Source organism: Xyrauchen texanus, chromosome 43 (genome assembly GCF_025860055.1).
Source record: "Xyrauchen texanus isolate HMW12.3.18 chromosome 43, RBS_HiC_50CHRs, whole genome shotgun sequence".
Classification (NCBI taxonomy): Eukaryota; Metazoa; Chordata; class Actinopteri; order Cypriniformes; family Catostomidae; genus Xyrauchen; species Xyrauchen texanus.
In genome coordinates this window covers 28,270,227-28,292,902 of record NC_068318.1, presented here as the reverse complement: position 1 = coordinate 28,292,902, position 22,676 = coordinate 28,270,227, and the positions used below count along the sequence as shown (strand labels likewise).

Genomic DNA, 22,676 nt, shown 5'->3' with positions numbered 1-22,676 from the left:
TGGTGACCACAGCTATCAAGCAAGATTTCTAGTGAATGCAAGTAAATTTTCAGTCAGTTTGCTCACAAAAAGCTATCATATAACATCAGGAGACTTAAAATATTGTGAATAAGTCATACAAACAACTTTTATGATGCTTTTGTGGTGCATTTTGTACTTTTTGGAGCCCTTGGTCCCCATCCACTTTCATTGTATAGAAGCAGCATGAACATTCTGATAAACTTCTCCTTTGAAAAGGACAATTTTTTGAAAGCACATAACACACAACATTATTGACTATATATAATATGTTCAACTTTTTCACTAATGTACTGATTACCTAATATGGTAATCTTTACTGGAGGTACTACAAATTAATATTTCTTTCATATAAAAGAGCATTGACTGGATAACCACAAAGCATCACTGGCTAAACTCTCATGGAGAATTTTGTGTGCAAATTTGTGTATTAAGTAGAACTTTCCACCCTGGGAAGTGTCAGTTTTCCTTTTTCTAAAACAGACACTTGCCATTTCATTTTAGTCACCTCTGCTGTGACAGCAAAAACATTAATGATGCAGTTTTTAAATGCAAAAACTAGTTCATAGTCCTCCCAATGAGCAACTTGAGGAAATTTTAAACTATATACGATTTGCACACCCGTGACCGCACATCAACTAAATTCTTTATAATATAATAAGGTGCTCTAACTATAAACATCCAACAGTTAGGCTAATGAATTATATTACTTGGGATTTTTTTATTTTATCATGGTTAAGAGGTGCTGTTAAGGATGGTATAACACCACAAGTTCATATCAGACTCATATGACTATAACCTGATCATATATAGAGAGACGTAAAGTATCAGATATATCATGCTATTAAAAAAAGTCAGTACAAATGATCATGTACCAATGATCAAAGTATCAAAGCTTGCTGTCTTGGACTGTTCATTTGTCTCATTCTTCCACTACTAATCAACAACACCTCATGTCAAAAAAAGTAACAATGACCCCTCACAGTAATGGCTGCTATTTAAAGTGGGAGTAGAATTCAAAATGAGACAGCAAAAGTGAAGGAATCCTCTCTTGTTGTGATTTACTGTCCACTGAGGCCTGCAAAGTCCTGTTCTATTCAAAGCAAACATTATGTCAGAGCCATCTTTCTCCAGGCTACATACATTTTGCTGAGCAATTACACAACAAACAGTACATTTTTGCTACAACAGTAAGGAAAGGAGCAAAATATGATGGAAATAATGATGGCTGAATTGAACATTGCAAACTATCCAGTATGAGTCAAAAGTACCTTAAAAACCTTTTGACCAAAAGACTTTTGCATAATGCTTCATTCATTTCTTAACTAATTTAAATTGTGCATACGTATAGATTTCTTTACAATAAAAAATTAAATAGATAAGTTGGAGCTGATTTGAGCCTCATTGAGGAGCGACCATTTTGCAGTGGTGGAATCTAATGGGTGGCTATTTTGAAGAAGCTCAAATAAGACAAATGTTGCTCACTGCATAATACTTGCATTTGAGTAATTTCATAGTTATGATGACTTTACTGTTATTATAAAATGAGGAAAATAGTAATGATAAAGAATGAGTAGGTGTGCCACAACTGATTGGCAGTGTAATACAGTCGAGAAAAAAAAAAGAGAGGTAAAAAAAGGGATCAGAAGCCTTAAATTTAACGTTTAATGAAAACTTCCCACATACTGGATTTCCTCGGCACCCTCTAGCTTGGCAAGACATCAAACAGGGGAAACCTCCTTTAAAGCTTGACACAAAGAGCAGTAGTTCTCTGGGAATGGTTAACCGTTGAGTGTGATTTTGGCCAATCACGGTACCAGTACAACCTCAAGCAAGCAGAGATGGCATAGCCCTTCTCTCATCAATGAAACAGATGTTTTCCCACAGAGGAACAGGAGCAATGGTTGAGAGATTGGATAGAAGAAAAGGTAGGAAGGAATTGAAAGGAATGAAGGAAGGAATATAAAGAAGGAAGCAAGGAATTTAAAGAAGGAAGAAAGGAAAGATGGAAGGAATAAAGGATTGAAGGAATGTAAAGGAAGCAAGGAAAGTAAAGAAGGAAGTAAGGAATTAAAAAGGAAAGAAGGAAGGAATGCAACGAAGGAAGGAATATATATTGCTATATAGCCCAACAGAATAGCCCAAAAGACTTCACTGATTCCGGCCTGCATCCCTCCATTAATTTTTGGATGTACTGCAAAGACTCTTAATCTATAACCTTGCAATTTAATAATTATCTTTACAGCTTTAAACACTGCCTTACTGTCATTTTGAAAATATAAGGTCACTTAATCTATCTCATATTACACATACCATAGAAAAATAATTTTGGCATATCATATCTTCTTGATGCAACGCCAGATGAGGATGGGTTATCTTGGTCGGACTAAAGTGCGAATATGCAAGTTTGCGCAAGACCACGAAGTGTTGGTTTGGACAAGGTTTGAACTCTTCTAATAGCCGTATGATTGACATGCCTGATGTAGAGTGCGGATAGAAAAGTAGGTGGGGATATTTGGCAGCTGCTATTTAGTGGTGGGTCAAACTTTATTGTGGTAAGTGTTAAGCCACAGCAAGCCCATACGCGACTGCTCATATTTGCAAGCGACTTTCAGAAAAAACAAGCCCAAAGTCGCTTATAATAAGTGGAATTGGCATACTATGGTTGTTTAGCATTTTAGGCATGCTAAATAAAGTTACGACTGTACTGTATATTTTCACTTAGTTAAATGCTGGAACATGATGTGTGAGTTTTCTTTAGAGTTGCTTTGTGTCTTTGATTTGAATCACACCAAGTACATCAAGCATCAGACTATTGTTTTTACAGCTTGACTTTAAACATGCAATGTTGCAGTTCCTTATAAAGTTACCAGCTTTTTGGCACATAACACTGTTTTATTTACTTTCATTTGGTGCTTGGTAAGCGTTCATTTTGAATTCTGGCTGCATAACATGCTGGTGCGTGTCAGTCAACAAGACTATTACATCACAATGTGCAGCGTACCGATCTCAGGCATGCCACTCACCGAGATGTCGCTCTGCACCTTCTCATAAGACAGCTGCAGCAGGGGGCTGCCGGGTCTCTCAGGTGCCAGGTGAAAGATGTACTCCCCCTCCGCTACCGGTCCCTCTCCAGTCAGAGCCAGGTGCAGGTAACGAACATACCGGTCCCTTTCCATCTCTATCTCCTGGGCTTCCCGGGACACATCCTCCTCTGAAACTAATTGTACAGCACAACCAATTAAACAGGCCTGCAGTTTTAGACAAAAGGCAATTCTATTGGCAGATTGACGGTTTACTTCTTACCTTCACCGCTCCATGCAGAAACAACATCAGACAGAAGGATGACAAAGCCAGATCCGAGATCTTCAGCCCATTCAAGCTTGAGAAAGAACGTACGTTGAGGCTCAGAGGTGACAGATATCTGACGTAGACTGGTGCTGCGACTCCTGCAGTAAAATTGTCATAAAGTCACATTTTACCTTAAAAACACAAAGTATCCAAATGCATTAATAACTATTGGCAACATTAATTTTGAGTAGAGATAGACCAATACATCTGCCAGGCTGATTAATTGGCTGATATATGCCTATTTCAAAATCATAAGCATTGGTAAATTGGAGTTGTGATAAACCAATATATTGGCCAGGCAGATTAATTAGCTGATATTGGCCAATTTTCCAATTATCTGCATCTATAATTTTGAGCAGTGAATAGTGATAGACTGGTATATCGGCCAGGCCAAGAAATTGGCTAATATTTGGCCATTTTGAAATGAATAGCATAAGCAATTTTGAGTAGTGATAGTGATTAATCAAAATTTGGCCATTTTAAAAAATAGGCATCTGTCATTTTTGAGAAGTGATGGATTAATACATTGGTCAGACTGATAAATCAGATGATATTTTGCCCTGTTTTGGGATTCACAAATTGGCTGATAACCGATTTAAGGAATATTCTGGGTTCAAAGTTAAACTCAGTTGACAGCATTTGAAGCATAATGTAGATTACCACAAATATTCATTTCAACTTGTCACATCTTTTCTTTAAAAAAGCAAAATATGGTTTACAGGAAGTCACTTGCTGTGGAAGTGAATGTGGCCGATCTGTAAATGTTAAATACTCATGGTTTTTAAAAGCATAGGATTATTTAAATCCAATAAAATCACTTACCTTTTTGTTTAAAGTTACATCCAAGTTCCATGACAACCACACTGTAAAGCCTAAAACAACTATAAATCGACAATTTAAACAACTTTACAGCTCAAATAATATGTTAGTGCTTTAATAAAATTATAAGATTCAAATTTCTGCCTTTAAACTCTCCAAAAACTGGCCCCATTAACGTCCATTGTAAGTGCGTCACTGTAACCTGCTTTAAAGAAATGGAGGGACAGGTTGAATAATTTTTTGTGGTAATCTAACTCTAACTTTTGTATTGAACTGTATTGAGAAGTGGTTATTCTGCCTAATATATTGTAAAATATCGTAAACATGTTGTAATATAAATAATTGTATAACAAGTGTAAAATTCAGCTATTTCATTGTATTATTTCTATATGGGCATTTAACCATTAAACAACACATATCAGTCAACCACAACTGGATGGATGTAAACTCACAGGAGTCCGCTGAGCTCAGTGCGGGCGTGTGAGAAACGTCCGACCTCTAAGGTCAGAGCTGACACTATGCAGATCACCAAGGGGAAAGGTGAAAGACCATAAGTTAACATGTCAGTCGACACTAATGTCACATGTCAAACATAAAATCAATGTGCCCAAAACCCTCAGCAAACCGGTCACATCTGTCCCTGCATCACGACTAATTGTTACTATTTTCACTTTGACTTCAGAGCAAACTGTGCAACGGGGTCAGCATATCCAAAGATTGACACAGTGCACGCTCTACTACGGGAACTGAACATTAACCTCTGTGAAACAGGACAGCCATTCATTAGCTACAGTAACATCTGCACAGACGTGATTTTTAACTCTAGGTAATGACAGATGCAGCAAAGCCAATAAGAATATGACAAGGCAACTTTGAGACAAACGACAAAGACTCCTAAAGGAATAGTTCAACCAAAAATCGAAATGTTGTCACTATTTTCTCAACATGTCATTCCAAACATTATTTAATATTATTTTTTATCAGTGGAACACAAAGATCTATATTAACTTTCTTCAAAAGTTGAAGCAAAAGTTGCGGCCCCCCACAATTACATAATGAACCAAAAATATATTTACACTTCTCATAATAACATGAAAGATCTATAGCAATGTTTTTTGCACCATTGCTTTAGCAAAGCATCTCTCACTCCCAGTCAGCATCTGAGGACCAAGTTCAACACAGGTAACCACTTTTGCTTAATTACTTTGATGGCTCAAATGTATGCACTAGTCAGTTCAGGAGGCAACTGAGATTCATCCTCCGCCACCCGGATTGAGGCGAGTCACTACACCACCATGAGGACTTATAGCACACTGGGAATTGGGCATTCCAAAAAAAAACTTGTTTAACATGCTTTGTGAGTGTGACCTTTTTGCTGTGTCATCACCATTCATATTTACGTGTGATCTACGTGTGATATTCCCATCCTTCATGTCCAGAGCACATTGCTTGAATATACATGCATGACTGGGCCACTAACTTTCCAGTGGCTTCTGCCTGGCCTGTCATACCAGGTAACGGTAGACGAGAGAAAGCTTTTAAACAGGCTTCCAGAGGGTGAAGAAGCAAATGACAGTCCACCATAAGAATAGGGATGTGCACAAATAGTCGAGTTCTGCAATAATTATTCAAAAAGTAAAAATACTATTCGAACTTCGCAAAGTTTTGCTTTGCCGGCCATATATACAGTGAGATGCATGTTAAATCCTGAACACACAAACTAAAACTGGCAGTTATAACAGGATGCACTGGGTAGCCACAAGTTGATAACATTTGATGAGCAAACCATTTTGTCAGTAGGTTTAGATGGACACCAAAAAGGAGGCTAATGTGATGCGGCTTACTGCGAGAAAGCCGGGTTCCTGTTTAAATGTACCATATAAGCGGTGTACTCTTTACTCCAGTAAATGTACAGCTCAACAAAAAGTAGCGTCCCCCGTAACAACGTAATCCCCGCAACGCTTCTGTAAACAACAAACATGGCATCCGAGAAACACTTTGCTAGCTGAGGTAAGGGACATTCCATCAATTAAACTGGTGTGTATAAATGAGTTTAGTTTACTGAGCATGTGGATATACTTGTTTTTCTCAGCAAAAACATGACATGAGATACAATATAAACATCGATTTTTTATATTTGCCCTGTATGTTAATTGCATCGCTCTACTTTATTAGAGGTTTATTTTTCTTCGCTTTGCATGAGCTTAAATTATTTCATTCTAGACTTTTTTTATTTTCACGCATTGCTTTTTAAATATTTTGTTTTTGTTTTGGATATAATTAGAAGCTTGTTTTTTTTTTTTAAATGGTGATGCAACCTTGATGACTAAAATAATTATTTTACAATGTCTCTTTCTCATTAATTACCTTCATTTATATAATAGAAATCTTGAGAACTTGTTTTTTGTGAGCTTAAATATTTGAATACCAAATTATTGATGAATGCCCATCCCTACTTCAGACCAGGGTCACCATTATGATAATACAACAAGGAGAAACACAAAACAAAACAATGGATGTCACAGGCCATGTATCCCATTTGAATGAACCTCTAACCCAAAGTACTAAACTCCTCAAACACTATTTGTGCAAAAGATAAAAAAAGACACCTCAAATAGTGCAGCTATTATATTTTAAAGTGAGCAGACAGGTTTTAGAAGATAAAACAGGCAACAACAAAAAAATCCATAGACCTACATCAATACAGGGAGCGTGCCAAATCTAGAGACCAGAAAATCAAAGAGACATGGGGATAGATTCATTTGACTTGGGCCTGTAAGCAACCACCTAGATAGCACCCTAATCACCCTAGCAACCACATAGTATAGCAATGCACTAAAAGCCCTCAGAAAACCTTAGCAACCTCACAGCAATGTCCTGGCAATCACCCAAACACCTTTATATCAGCTGAGATAAAAACTTGTAGGTTTGTATCTTTTTGCTCTCTGCTTTGGTAACAAATTGCAATTTCTGGTTCTCACAATGACAATTTTTTATCACGTCACTTTGGTGAGTAAGGCTCTGTCAAGTGCAGATTATTGAGGTGTGCATGATGTTTATTGCAGAAAATTAAAGGCCAGTGGAGGAGTGTCCTATACTTATGGATTGCTGATGGATTTTTGAGAGAATAATGATCGTAATACATGGATCAATGTCTAATGCTTAGGGAAACATGTAATATTTTAAATCGACTAAAGCTTGACAGACTATGATTTATGATAATGTGAGTCTGGCTCATAAACACACCACCAGTTATAAGAGATTATTGGTTCCTTAATAATATATCTTGAGACCTTGTGAATGACACGTGCTGTAGTATAATTAAGACACATTCCACTCATTTTCAAGACTTGTAAAGAGCTCTTTTGCTGCACACAGATGGCCACAACCACCTCAACAAAACCCTCTTGTCTAAGCAAGACTGACATTCTATAATACAAGTACCGATCTCTGTCAAGAGTGTTATAATTTATGCGCAAGTAACCGGAAAAAAATTAAGGTCAGTTTTAATGTCTTTGCTTTCCCGTGGAGCAGAAGAATAAAAGACATATTTTCAGAAACATTAACAAAGACCCAGTCATAGTTCACCTAAAAATCTACAGAAAGAAAATATAGAAATTAGCATAGATGTTTTTCCTCACTTTTTCTCCCCAATTTGGAATTCCCAATGCCCTCTAGGTCCTATACTAAGTGGTAATGTAGTGACTCACCTCAATCCGGGTGGCGGAGGACGAATCTCAGTTGCCTCCATGTCTGAGACCGTCAACCCACGCATCTTATCACGTGGCTTGTTGAGAGCGTTACCACGGAGACATAGCGTATGTGGAGGCTGCACGCTTTGCTCCGTGACATCCACACACAACTCACCATGCGCCCCACCGAGAGCCACATTATGGTGACCACGAGGAGGTTATCCCATGTGACTCTACCCTCCCTAGCAACCGGGACAATTTGGCTTAGGACACCTGGCTGGAGTAACTCAGCACACCCTGGATTCGAACTCGCGACTCCAGGGGTGATAGTCAGCATCTTTACTTGCTGAGCTACCCAGGCCCCCTAAAATTAACATAGATTAAACAAAGCCTATTTTAGGAACATTAAGAATTTTTTAATGGTGAAATTATATTTGTGACAATTAAACACCTTTCTTTGCAATGCAGTAATGACAATTGGGAGGCCTTGTTTGTTTACGGAAAACAAAAATAAATAAATAAAATAACAATTCTGACGCCGGACGTGTTTGTCAGGGTTCACCCCCTAAAAATTCTCCATATTTTTTGGGAGATTTCATTAGGATTTCTTCTTTTTTTTAGCAACTGTGCAACATATTTTCCACATTCCACCCATGAATAGACATATTCATTCTGCACCAAACGACCAAGTTGCTTGATTATTGATTCCAGTACTGTCTCTACGTTCCAAAGGTCATCAGCAGTTGGGAGCAAATTAATCAATTCTCTGTCTGTCTTTGTGAATAAGTCTATTTTTAAGGGACATGTCCCATTTCAAGTTTTAAATGGGAAAAAAGATCTTTGAAACAAATGGTTTGTGTTTATACCATGGAGACGATATGACATTTGTATGCTGTTATAGACTGGCAGTATCACAGGCAACAAACTAGTCAGTTAATTCTGGAACACAGCATATGTGTGGCTGAACTGCACTGCAAAAAAATATTTTCGAGACAAGTATTTTTGTCTTGTTTTCCAGTATAATTATCTAAACATTCTTAAACTGTGATTTATTTACTTGTCAAGCAAAATGGGATAAGATAAGAAGTTTTAAGATTGTGCACTTTAGACTCAAATCAAGGAAAATAATCTGCCAATGGGGTAAGCAAAATACATTTGTTTTCTCTTTGTCTCACTAAATATGATTAGATTTCTCTTAAAACAAGACTTCAAATCTTATGCCAGTTTGTTCGTCAAGTAAATAAATCACGTTGAATGTTTAGATATTTTTACTGGAAAACAAGACAAAAATACTTCAATAATTTTTTGCAGTGTGGTGTCTTTGGCCAACGCCATTATGACATCATGGGCCGCATAAACCACGGCAACATCATTGTCCAATCAACTGCAAACATGGATCCATCCCAAAGTTTCAACCACTGACTATGCCCAAACATAAAAATTTCACCCCTTGACTCATTGCTTGTCTCAACAACAATTATGCAATTTTATGTAAATAAATATTTATACAAGACATTGTCAAAAGGATAAAAGCATCTATGCGTGGAACAAGGCTCTTCGTGTGTTTATAATGGAACGCAATCTTGGTGCATGTTAAAATACTCCAGCACAGCAATAACGTTTACAGCTTGTTTTTTAAAGGCCATTGTTTGTAAACATCAGTATCACATGACAAGGATAATAAACCAAAACCAAAACCAAAACAACATTTCAAGGTCATTAACACCACTATGCTTTACTGCTGGCTCCATTTTTCTGCTCAAAGTGTATATACATTTATATTTCCACTCACTGACTGCTTACCTCTGATAAAACCCACTTTATTTTACATATCTCATTTACCCATACAACAGTTTGCCATGGTAACACAGAGTTCCCAGCTCCAAACCAAAACATGAGGTACTACTGTTATTAGTAAAACAAGCTAATTACAAGTGTTAACTTTGTATTAGACACCACTGGAACTTACATACTAATTTAGATGTAAAAAAATAAATAAAATCAAAATGTAAATATTTAAAATATTAAGTATTTATTTATATATTTTCAATAACTAACTCTAATGTATTATTAATATATACAAATAAAATGTATATATTACATATTGTATAATATTTTATCCGTACACATTTTGTTCTTGTCCAATATTATGCATCTATTATATATATATATATATATATATATATATATATATATATATATATATATATATATATATATGTGTGTGTGTGTGTGTGTGTGTGTGTTTCAGTAGTTAGTACAGACACCAGTGAAATTTCACAGTTCTCGATACCAATTTCGATACCACAGCAAAAAAATGCTAATATGAAAACGTGCTATTGAACACATAAGTTTAGTTATTTTAATAATTATATTTTAATAATTATTATTCTTTTCCAGAACATGCTTTAAAGTTTCATTTAATCATCAAAATTGTGTCTAATCAATTGATTCTTAAAACTTTTAATAAGTGAAATTATAACTTTTTAACGTCATTAAATTTTGTTTTTGCCAAACCTTTATCCAACAGCTGTCTTGATTGTTATTAACTGATTGTTATTATTATTATTATTACTATTATAGAGAATATTACATTTTACTATACAGTTGTATTATTAAAAAAAAAAATATTAAATTTTGTAATTTCTTCAATTTCAAGCATCTAGCTTTTATTTTGAATCGTGCTTATTATGACGTGTTTTTTTTTTTTTGCCAGAAGCTTCAATTTCCTGGATAAACAGTTTGCGACACAGCCCAGTGTGATGTTTTAGACTTAAAGGAATAGTTTACCCAAAAATGAAAATTTGCTGATAATTGATTCACCATCAGGCCATCCAAGATTTATATGACCTTCTTTCTTCATCAGAACAGGAGTTAAGATTTTTAGGAAAGAATCCCAGGTGAAAGGTTTAACTTTTTCCAATGCAAGTGAATGGACACCAATTTCTGATGGTCCAAAAAAAAATGTACTCAGCATCAAAGATATATCCACATGACTCTCGCCGATCAATTAATGTCTTCTGAAGTGAATCAATATGAATCTGTGAAAAATGAATAGCTAATTAAAACTTTTATAACTTTATAATATTCGCTTCCTGTAAACACTGAATGCCTCATGTAGTGTTGTCAAAAATATCGATATTTCGATAAATAGCGATACTGAAATATCTGAACGGTACCAATACTAATTTCCCTAAGTATTGATACTAGCCGAGCTGTCACTTTCACTTCTCTCCAAAGGCGCGTTGACAAACACCACACACACTCGCACTCCTCTCATTCGCTCTGGTTAAATAGCAAAAGTGAAGTGAATGTAAAGATGGCGACTGCATGCGGCGCCCCCGCGACCAGTTTTGTTTGATAAAGAACACAGCAGGAGTGCTATCTGGAAATATTTTTGATATGAAGCCAGACATCCCAAGTCTCCCGGAAGTTCCGGGAGTCTCCCGCATATTGATAGCTTCTCCCTGATGCCCGCAATTTAGTTCAAATCTCCCGGAATCTATAGCGCACGTGCGAGACAGAACATACTGCACGCATAACATATATAGCGCGCACACAACATAACATAGCGCGTGCACGGCAGAGAGGGAGAGCGCGAGAGACCTTATGAAAGCTAGTCAACCCCCCCCCTTGACGTTTAAGTATCTTTTGTTGACATTGAGATTGGATTTGATTTGACTTGGAAATACAAAAGATTGCACTTTTTATTTACTTGCACTTTATTGGTTTTTGAATGTATGGCAATCTGAGAGGCTTTTGAACAAGTGCAATACCTCAGGACATTTTGTTCATGTAAAATATACCTCATTGTCATGTTCTAGACAGTTCTACCCTCTTAATATTGTGGCAGTTTTTTTCTCTGTGGTATCGAAAATGGTATCGAATATCGATATTTTTCAAGGTATCGTATCGAAGTTAGAAATTCTAATATCGTGACAACACTAACCTCATGTCACATCGTGTGACATCATCACGTTGGTGCATTCACACGAGAATTCATAAGTTCTGGTCTGTTTACCACAGAGGAATGTACTTCACGTGAGTCAATTCAAACAGCTGCAGAGAAATGACGGAAGCACCAATTTAAAGTTAAAAGCATTTTAATTAGCGATTTGCTTTTCCAAACAAATGTATTGATTCACTTCAGAAGACATTACTCAATCGACTGGCGTCATGTGGATTACTTTGATGCTGCCTAAATATGCTTTTTGGACTGTCAGAAATTGGTGTCCATTCACTTGCACTGGATGAAGCTAAAAACCTGCACTTTCCTAAAAATCATAAATCCTGTTCTAATGAAGAAAGAAGGTAAGTCAATTATCAGCAAATGTTCATTTTTGGGTGAACTATTCCTTTAAGTCCTGTATGAAATCATCTCTTTACATTGTCCTCAGACAAATTAAATGTAGTACACAGTTTTGGAGTGTTTGTATAGTGTTTGTTGAATACTAGTGTTTGTGGTAATTTTGAAATGTTGTGTTTTAAATTTTATTAGTGTGAAGCACTTTGGTCAACTCTGTTGTTTTAAATGCTATATAAATAAAGTTGAGATTAAAGTGCAAATGTGTGATTTCATTATATAAATATATAGTTTACATGTGCTGTGTGGTTCACCATGGATTAGGCGCTCTGCTTTGTCATCTCAAACAAAGTGAACTATTCTCAATGTCAGTGGAGTTTCTAGAGTATGAGCGGTCAGATTTACAAATTAATTTAAAGTATGCAGCTCATCCAAGCTAAGATTGCAGCCTTCAGCGGTTTAATAAATCACACTAGGGCATGTCACTTGGATTAATTGTCCATTTCAGTGTAAAAGGAGTAACAGAGCACACGTTCAAAATAAGCCTGTAAGCAAGTCGCGTGTCAATCAACTGCATGCTGGTACAGGACAGAGTCGGTGCTCGGTACTACTGGTACTGCAGAAACATTGGTATTGTTACATCTTTTTTATTTTAGTACCGACTTGGTACTGAAGGTACTTTTGACAACACTAATACGCACGCACGCACAGGTGGCCAAATGTTTAGAATAATGTACAAATTTTGCTCTTATGGAAAGAAATTGGTACTTTTATTCACCAAAGTGGCATTTAACTGATCACAATGTATAATCAGGACATTAATAACATGACAAATTACTATTACAATTTGGAAAAAAAAAATCAGAACTTCTTAAACTACTTCAGAGTTCTCATCAAAAAATCCTCCACGTGCAGAATTGTCAGATTTGCAGATCCTTGCCATTCTAGTTATCAGTTTGTCCAGATACTCAGGTGACATTTCACCCCACACTTCCTGTAGCACTTGCAATAGATGTGGCTGTCTTGTCGGGGCACTTCTCACACACCTTACAGTCTAGCTGATCCCAAAAAAGCTCAATGGGGTTAAGCTCCATAACACTCTTTTCCAATTATCTGTTGTCCAATGTCTGTTTCTTTGCCCGCTCTAACATTTTCTTTTTCTTTTTCTGTTTCAAAAGTGGCTTTTTCTTTGCAATTCTTCACATAAGTCCTCCTGAGTCTTCTCTTTACTGTTGTACATGAAACTGGTGTTGTAGCGGTAGAATTCAATGAAGCTGTCAGCTGAGGACATGTGAGGCATCAATTTCTCAAACTAGAGACTCTGATGTACTTATACTCTTTTTTTTTAGTTGTACATCTGGCCTTCAACATCTCTTTCTGTCCTTGTTAGAGCCAGTTGTGCTTTGACTTTGAAGACTGTAGTGTACATCTTTGTATGAAATCTTCAGATTTTTGGGAATTTTAAGCATTGTATAACCTTCATTCCGCAAAACAATAATTGAGTTTTTAGTGAAAGCTGTTTGTTTCTTTTTTGCCTAATATTGACCTTAAGACATGCCCGTCTATTGCATACGGTGGCAACTCAAAAACAAACACACGGATAATTTTCAGCTTCATTTAACGAACCAAATATCTTTCAGCAGTGTTTGATATAGTGGATATAAAGTGATTTTCTAGTACCTAATGAGCAATTTAGCATCATTACTCAAGGATAAGACGTTGGAGTGATGGCTGCTGGAAATGAGGCCTGTATAGATTTGATCAAAAATAACTTTTTTCAAATAGTGATGGTGCTGTTTTTTTTTTTACATCAGTAATATCCTGACTATACTTTGTTCAGTTGAATTCCACTTTGGTGAATTAAAGTACCAATTTCCTTCCTAAACAGCAAAATCTGTTACTTATTCCAAACGCCAGTGTGTATATATATATATATATATATATATATATATATATATAAATTTTAAAAAAATAAAATAATATAATATTACTTATTTACATAATTACTTATGATTTTACTGTAGAAACAATAGCTGTAGATAATATTTTGGCCACTTGGCGAACACTATGTTACCATGGTGAATTTAAGGGAACACAACACAAACAACATTCTTGCGTTAACACGAAGTGGACAAGACAAGATTCACCGCTGCTCAGTTATTTAAGCCAACAAAAACAACAAATATAATTTATTGTCCTGTTCATTGCTTCGGTTAAATACGCAATATCCACATGATGTAGATTTAAAACTCATTTATAAAGTTGCTAAAGTATCATACATTTTCTAAGTGACAGGTAACTAAACAACAATGACACAACTATGACACTCACGCAAATATCACGTGCAAGTGCATTTTTCTGACAAAACAACCATAATATGAGTCCATAATGCACAGTCTCACCTCATTCCGAAAGGAAGTGTATACTGTAAAATAAGAGATTTTTATTTCAAACTAACACACTCCATCGGCACCATTTACTTTCGTTTCCTCTGTTCTTCCGGCTGATTTGACGCTTCGCGCTTTCTGATTTCCGTTCTGCTGACGTCATTTCCACCAGGCACCGGAAGTGTGAGTTGGCTGTCCGCAGATATCAATATGGTGAGTGTTACGCTGTTATTTTTACATAATTTATAAATTTTAGGGCTTGTAGATTTAAGTTAGCAGTTTGATTAGTCAGTATGTCTGCGTAAGTCGTCTTTTGCTGCGTTATTTTGGTCCACGGGGCAAGTTAAAAGGAAACAGATGTCTGGAGAAGCTAAATGTGCTGTTAGCTGTATTACTGCATGATTATAAACAAACTAATAACAGTTTAACATGTTGATCAGTGCAGTGATTCAGGAGAGATATGTATCAATATCAGTATTTTCGGTTCAATATTGAGCTGTAACTCTTATGATCTGCTCAGATCTGTTTAATGTTGTTCTCAATGCTCATTTTTAACAGTACAAAATGAAGAGGGACCTTGAATTGAAATCAAATCAATGTTTATTTATCAAGTGCACGGCAGTATAGTATGTAACATCATTTGTCATTAAATCTGATATATGAGTGGTTTAAAATGAAGAAAGTGGATATAGCTAAATTAAGCAGAATAGTAAAGGGAAGGAAAATCTAAAGGGAAAGTTCACCCAAAAATAAAAATTCTCTCATTTACTCACTATCATGCCATCTCAGATGTGTATGACTTTTTTCTTCTTCTGCAGAACACAAATTAAGATTTTTTTAAATAATATCTTGGCTCTGTAGGTCCATATATTGCAGGTGAATGGTGGCCAGAAATTTGAATCTCAAAAAAGCACATTAAGGCAGTGTAAACGTAATCCATACGACTCCTGTGGTTAAAACAATGTCTTCTGAAGTGATATGATAGGTCTGGGTAAAAAACAGATCAATACTTAAGTCTTTTTTTTTTTTTTTACTGTAAATCTCCACCTTTGACCAGCCCCTTCCAGTAGGTGGCGATATTCACGATTGCAAACTGTCAGAAGCAAATGAAGGAGAATGTAGAAGTGACCCTTTTAATGAGTGTATCTTATGACAACATCTCTAGGTCACTTTTCTCCCCAAAATCAGAAATATATTTTACATTACAGTATTGAAATTTGTGACATGTTTTTGTGAGATTCACACATCTTAAATGATTAATAATCAATTGATCTGCCCCATTTATATCTAAACAAATGTAAGATGCCTAAATGTGCATTGAACTGTCACAATTTTGTTAATTTTTCATTACAAAGTGAATTCATTAATGTCTTCTCTTTCTTTGCAGTCTGCCATATTTAATTTCCAGAGTCTGTTGACTGTAATCTTACTGCTCATCTGCACCTGTGCATATATTCGAGCACTCGCTCCCAGTCTACTGGACAAGAACAAAACGGGGTATGTTTACTGTCATTTGCCATATTTCTAAAGCACACAGTAAAATTCCAGATACATTCTAAAATACATTTTTGATATCTCAAGTTGAATTTTTAACTTGTTATTTTGCTGTAACAAAATGCACAAGAAAAGCTTTAGGGGGCCTGGGTAGCTCAGCAAGTAAAGACGCTGACTACCACACCTGGAGTCGCAAGTTTGTATCCAGGGCGTGCTGAGTGACTCCAGTCAGGCTTCCTAAGCAACCAATTGGCCTGGTTGCTATGGTAGAGTCATATTGGATAAACCTCCTTGTGGTCACTATAATGTGGCTCTCGGTGGGGTGCGTGGCGAGTTGTGCATGGATGCTACGGAGAATGGCTTGAACCACCACACGCGCTAGGTCTCCACAGTAACACGTTCAACAAACCACATGATCAGATGCATGGATTGACGGTCTCAGACGTGGAGGCAACTGAGATTCGTCCTCCGCCACCAGGATTGAGGCGAGTCACTACGCCACCACAAGGACTTCGAGCGCATTGGCATGCCAAATTGGGGAGAAAAGGGGAGAAAATCCAAAAAGAAAAAAAAGTAATATCTTGCTGTAAGATGTTGAACACACAAACAAAGTGTCCATTTTAAGCTTAGTAGTTCAATAAACTCTTTATTTCCTTAATTTCTGGACTCTAAAACACGTGTCATTGGTCGGTTAGTTTTGGGTCGATTGTCGGATTGGCGCAACAAGATGTTTGGATTTCAGCTGACAGGGTAAAGAAAACTAAGGAGATTATTTGCATTCAGCGATCTGATCTCTGCAAACAAATGTTGAAGTTGCTAGATATTAAAGTAATGGGTGTAGCATTCCCCCTCTCAAACTTTGTACAACGGAGCCTCATGTGTTGCTGCAGTGTTTTCGCTGTGCAGTGAGTTACAACATAGAAATCAAGGACAAAAACTCACTACTCAGCCTGTATTTCACAATGTAATTGATTGGTAAAGAGAACGTCAAATATTTTGATGTTATTCAATCGTGTTCAAACAAGACGTATAGACGAAACCTTTTTGTTAACTCAAGAAATGTATTAAAGGTTTGTTCAGTTTGAGTTGTTTCATTCCCGAGGGTGGGGGGTGGGCTGCTGACAGTACATGCTCTTACTGACCACCAGAGTTGTTGTTTCTGTTAACGCTAAATGCCTGTCTGCTCATATATCTCCGTTCTGTCATGTATCTGTTATGACATTTCAGTCCCTCTGTAGCTCATCAGTCATCCAGTTCTGCCCCCTCTAATATTCTGTAAAGACGACTGTTTCATGCTTCCGACGAGTACTCATCGGACCAAAGCTGCCACAAAACTGCAGCCTCCTCCTGTCTTTTCCTTTCCTTCTCTCAACAAATCAAATTTTTCTGTTAAGGGGGAAAGGGGGCAATTTGAACAATTTCTAAATTTCCCCTCATAACTCACAAACTACAACAAATCTACCTGCCATCTTTTGGTATTAGAAACATTTACATGTTATGCATTTATAAGTCAAGTCATTTTCATTTGTGTAGCGCTTTTCACAACTCGCATCATATCAAAGCAGCTTTACAGAAAATCATGCTTTAACAGAAAATTAAGCTGTAATATCTAGTCTTAGTTATCAATGTGTAGTTTGATTTAAATGTAATTTTAAATTGTATATAAAAATTTATATTTACACATTTGTATATGCCAGTAATAATTGCATTATTAAAATATTTCCATTATAATATTGAATTTAATACAAAAAATTAGTGTAATAATTTAGCACTAATTATAGTAAATCGTGATTTTAATATGCTCTCAATTACTGTTTTAATTACTCTTTTCCCCATTATGGAACACATTTTTTAGCTGTCCGGAATAATTGTTTTTAAGCAAACATCTAAATTCGAAATGGGTTAAATTCTTTTAAATTAAATATATTCTTCAGCTAATAATTGTTCAACTAGATCCTTGAATGATACACTAGAATGAAATATTGGCATTTTATTTTGGCATTGGCATTTTATGGGCTATTTTTTAAGGGCAAAAAGCTCCTTTATTTACATACACAATTATTTATTCAATATATGTTCAATAACCTTTTGGCAAACAGGTACTGAGTTGTTGATCACATTAAAAGAGAATATTACAAGTTTTGAAAAAATTCTGTGTGGTCGATATCAGTTTAATGTAATGTTCAAATGTTACAGATTAAATGTGTCAAGTCTACTGTTGCTGTACATGCAATAACCTTTCCTTCCACCCATAGATTCCTTGGAATATTCTGGAAATGTGCAAGAATAGGTAAGCAATGTCATAAAGGTTACCGGTAACACTTTACAATAAGGTTCTATTTGTTAGCGATTGTAAATGGATTGGTATCCTGAACTAACAATAATCAATATATTTTTACAGCATTTACTAAACCTGGTTAATGTTCATTTATGTAAATACAACCGTTTGTTCTTAATGCTTAAACTAATGTTAACATACACAACTTTTATTTAAAATAAAAAAACAGTTTATGATGAAATTATAAATCAAGATGAATAAATGCTGTAAAAGTATTGTCCATTGTTAGTTCTTGTTGACTAATGTTAATGAATACAACCTTATTGTAAAGTGTTATCAAGTTACATTTTTATGGTATATTTCATAACCAAATTCCATCAAATTGAAATGCGTGAATCATTAAAAAGGGTTAAACTATTTTTTTTGGGTCTAATGATTTCTTGCATTACCTTTCAGGTGAGCGTAAAAGCCCATATGTGGCATGTTGCTGTATCATCATGGCCGTCACAATTTTATTTTCGGAGTAGCGACAATACAATCTGGGGATTTGGATGATCTGGGAGATAAAAAGCAGCTGCAAGATTCTACGACAGGGAACAAGATCTGTGATTTGTCAACATTCAGACTCTCATGGGCAGAACTGGGGTTCTGTTGAAGCACAGCAGTAATGCACGTCGAGTGATCTTGAGGCATTTCTCAGCCTACTGGACCTATTTTTGTAAATACAAATTGTTGTCGGCCTCCATGGTAATGTTTCAATAATCATTGACTCAGCACTCAAAGCTGTTTTGATGTAACCAAATGTTTATGGGCGTCAGTGGGGCCGAAATGCTTTTAATATGAAACATTAGGGACAAATGGGTTGCACATACATGTGCCTGATATCATGCCTATATCATCATTCATTTGAATCTGTTGACTCTGTTTAAACAGAGACGTGAATTTGCATTAAAAGATTAATTTAATACAGAAAGCTTTTCCATGCAATTTAAATTTGTGAAAGTTTTGTACAGATATAGAAATCTTGGCTGATACCAACAGCTAATCATTTTATTAGCCTAACCAATATGATGGCTAATAGTATACACTAGCATTTTGGCAGCCAAAAGTTTGGAGTAATGTACAGCTTTTGCTGTTTCGGAAAGAAATTGGTACTTTAATTTACCAAAGTGCCATTAAACTGATCACAAAGTATAGTCAGGACATTACTGGCCCCATTTCCAGCAGCCATCACTCCAACACCTTATCCTTGAGTAATCATGCTCATTTCAAACAAGGATGTACACTACAGTATTCAAAGCAAAACAAAAAGAAAATGTTAGAGCGGGCAAAGAAACACAGACATTGGACAACAGATAATTGGAAAAGAGTGTTATTGATCTTAACCCCATTGAGCTTTTGTGGGATCAGCTAGACTGTAAGGTGTGTGAGAAGTGCCCGACAAGACAGCCACATCTATGGCAAGTGCTACAGGAAGTGTGGGGTGAAAGGTCACCTGAGTATCTGGACAAACTGACAGCTAGAATGGCAAGGATCTGCAAATCTGTTATTGCTGCACGTGAAGGATTTTTTGATGAGAACTCTTTGAAGTAGTTTAAGAAGTTCTGATTTTTTAAATTTTTTTTTCAAATTGTAATAATAATTTTTCACATTATTAATGTCCTGATTATACATTGTGATCAGTTAAATGCCACTTTGGTGAATAAAAGTACCAATTTCTTTCATAAGAGCAAAATCTGTACGTTATTCCAAACTTTTGGCTGACAGTGTAGATCTCTACTTTTAGTTTTCTAAGTGGGTTTCACACTCCAATATCGTATTTTACAAGTAAACTAAGGCATCTAAATATTTAACCTCCTGAGACCCCCTGAATGACTGTTGTGTGCATTGTCCATTTCCCTTTTTGATTTGCAACTAGTAGCACAATTTATGTCCACATACACCACAACATTAAAACCCCCTCACACCACCAAAAAAGCACCACCGCACATCTCAGAATAGCTATACATCTCACCACAATTGTACAGAGCGTTTATCTGAGTTACTGTAGACTTTGTCAGTTCGAACCAGTCTGGCCATTTCTGTTGACCTCTCTCATCAATGAGGCATTTCCATCTAAAGAACTGCAGCTCACTGGAGGTTTTTTTGTCTTTGGCACCATTCTGAGTAAATTCTAGAATCTGTTGTGTGTGAAAATCCCAGAAGATCAGCAGTTACAGAAATACTCAAACCATCCGTCTGGCACCAACAATAATGCCATGGTCCAAATCACTGAGATCATATTTTTCCCCATTCTGATGGTTGATGTGAACATTAACTGAAAGTCCTGACCAGTATCTGCAGGATTTTATGCACTGCACTTCTGACACACGATTGGCTGATTATAAAATTGCATGGATGATTGTTGGTGCCAGACGGCTGGTGAAAATGCATGTTAAATATTTACTAATATTTACTAATGCATTTACTAATGTTAATTAATAGAACCGTATTGTACAATGAAAACAAAATTAAAAAAAATATATTAAAATGAAGCAAAATGACACAGATGTGTTATAGTTGTAAATTATTCAAAATAACTAACATGTTTTTTCAACTTTTAAGAGAACAAGGTCTCATTTTCCACATACGTGGACTTCTTTATCCGTGCGCTGACGCATAAAACATTTATGGATTTTTTTTTAAAGCAGCATATCAAACAAACCTAAAGACGCTTCTCTTTACAAACAAACAGGTTTCAATAAAAAAAACTTAGAGGGTTGCATGAGGATAAAGTACTATAGAAAACTGTATTATTTTCAAAACCTGGCATAAAGAGTTTACTTTGAATTGGTAAAAATAAGCACTGATCAATACTGTTTTCGAACATTCAAAATAATAATAATATTGGGTAAAACCAATATGCATCCCTAAATAATATCATTCAGCTTTTTTGTAAATGTATATTATCTTTTATAGCAATTTGAATGAAGTGACACACAGAACAGTACATTTATTTATAAATTAAATTAGAACAATATAGTTTTCAACCATTTTCAACCACTTACCAAAGTTATGTGCTGTCACTAAGATTTGCAGTTGATATTTCTACATTGTTTTAGTAATAATAAAACCTGCACAAGCAGTGTATATAGAAATGTTATAAATTGCTCATTGTGCTAAATGCCAGAAGTACTTCCCAAAAGTAGTTAGAAGTTAGTAAGAGATCTTTCCAGGCTGTGGGTAAATTATTTAACCTGGCAGATTAGAGTTTAGATTTATCCCAGCCAGCAAACTGTGTATATTATACATGTACAACGAAAAGACATTAATATTGTTAGTGGACATCAATAAATCATTTCACAATGCAATTTTTGGGGGTTATTTGCAAATGTTGCACATGTTCACAAATCTGTCAGTTTGAAGATGTTAATGGGGTGATTATTTTATGTGGCAGCCACTGCCATAAATCTTTAAAACCTCAGCCATACATGACAGAAAGGTCAAGAAATGCAAGTAAAAGTTGTGAATCACTCATCAAAGTGTAAAGAGTTTGTCTATTAGCCATTTTCAAACATTTTTCATCTGGAGACACCATAGAGAGGACTCAATTGCAAAGAATATGTCTTCCAGATGTAAACACACACATCAAATAGACGTTTCAGAACTTCTCTTTTGTCATTGCCTTTTAGAGGATTTAATAGGACCGTTCAAAGATCTCAGAACAGCAATATAATGACACCAACAATGACATTTGTCTGTTAAAACTTAAACATGTGTAATAATCACAGGTTAAATGTGTTTGCTCCATTACGTCTCAAGATCTCAACCCCTGGTGTCCTCCTCACACAGAGCAGGAAAGACTCTTTTATCTCATCTTAACAAGCACTAAACATTTATGTATCCAGTCGAGGAACTTCAAGTGTGACCCCTGAGGAGCTTAACCCATATTCCTCCAGTGTGCGTCAGTGTAGAAGCCCTGCAAAATAAAAGAAGTCCCTCTTTATGGGGTTCTGAGAGGTTTTACTCTGTGCGCCTGGATAAAAATAAGACCAAAGAGCTACAGGTCGCTTTTTTGTAAGGCCACTTGTAAGTCAAATTGATGTGACTTGGCGTTGGGGGGGTTGTTAAAGCAGCGGGAATCATTTTTAGATCTTTAACAGCAGCAATTCCTCTTGACAACATTGATACAGGAAACTCTTGTTATTAACGGATGGATTTTAGGTTTGTCGGCAGCAGTCAATATAAAATATTAAATAAGTGAGTCTGCTTACAATAAACAAAGCAGTGAATAAAAAGGTCTTGAACTGTTGAGACAAATTGATTCAGCACAAAGTCTTGCAAAGGAGCGCTGT

General features: G+C 35.9%; 3 protein-coding genes across 4 annotated transcripts in view; 1 reads left to right on the top strand and 2 right to left on the bottom strand.

Annotated features, from left to right (window-relative positions):
* LOC127635982 (DNA repair protein XRCC4-like) overlaps positions 1-14,705 on the bottom strand; it is a 46,218-nt gene extending 31,513 nt beyond the window's left edge. Inside the window, exons 1-3 of one of the 2 annotated variants that reach the window (XM_052116312.1) lie at positions 14,586-14,705; positions 3,325-3,467; positions 3,045-3,238 (exon numbers count right to left, since the gene is read on the bottom strand). In XM_052116312.1, coding sequence (XP_051972272.1) covers positions 3,045-3,238; positions 3,325-3,467; positions 14,586-14,590 — 342 coding nt within the window. In that variant the 5' untranslated portion in view covers positions 14,591-14,705. Of the gene's footprint in view, positions 1-3,044; positions 3,239-3,324; positions 3,468-10,670; positions 11,019-14,585 lie in introns of those variants that run through there. The other variant, XM_052116313.1, reaches the window with a different exon arrangement.
* A 32-nt stretch (positions 14,706-14,737) lies between these two features.
* Positions 14,738-20,872, top strand: LOC127635485 (protein kish-A). Its single transcript, XM_052115580.1, has 4 exons — positions 14,738-14,783; positions 15,958-16,067; positions 18,320-18,354; positions 18,799-20,872. The coding sequence occupies exons 1-4, from the start codon at positions 14,781-14,783 to the stop codon at positions 18,867-18,869; spliced, it is 219 nt and encodes a 72-aa protein (XP_051971540.1). The 5' UTR covers positions 14,738-14,780; the 3' UTR covers positions 18,870-20,872.
* LOC127635484 (ubiquitin-like-conjugating enzyme ATG10) overlaps positions 20,744-22,676 on the bottom strand; it is a 39,449-nt gene continuing 37,516 nt past the window's right edge. Inside the window, exon 8 of the transcript XR_007969482.1 lies at positions 20,744-22,300. The gene's annotated coding sequence lies outside the window, so the exon portion shown is untranslated. The remainder of the gene's footprint in view (positions 22,301-22,676) is intronic.

What these genes read in the sequence shown, in the direction of transcription:
- LOC127635485 (XM_052115580.1), top strand. An exon ending in CTGGACAAGAACAAAACGGG is followed by an intron (nt 16,068 to 18,319) that starts GTATGTTTACTG and finishes TTCCACCCATAG; the next exon opens with ATTCCTTGGAATATTCTGGA. An exon ending in CTGGAAATGTGCAAGAATAG is followed by an intron (nt 18,355 to 18,798) that starts GTAAGCAATGTC and finishes ATTACCTTTCAG; the next exon opens with GTGAGCGTAAAAGCCCATAT.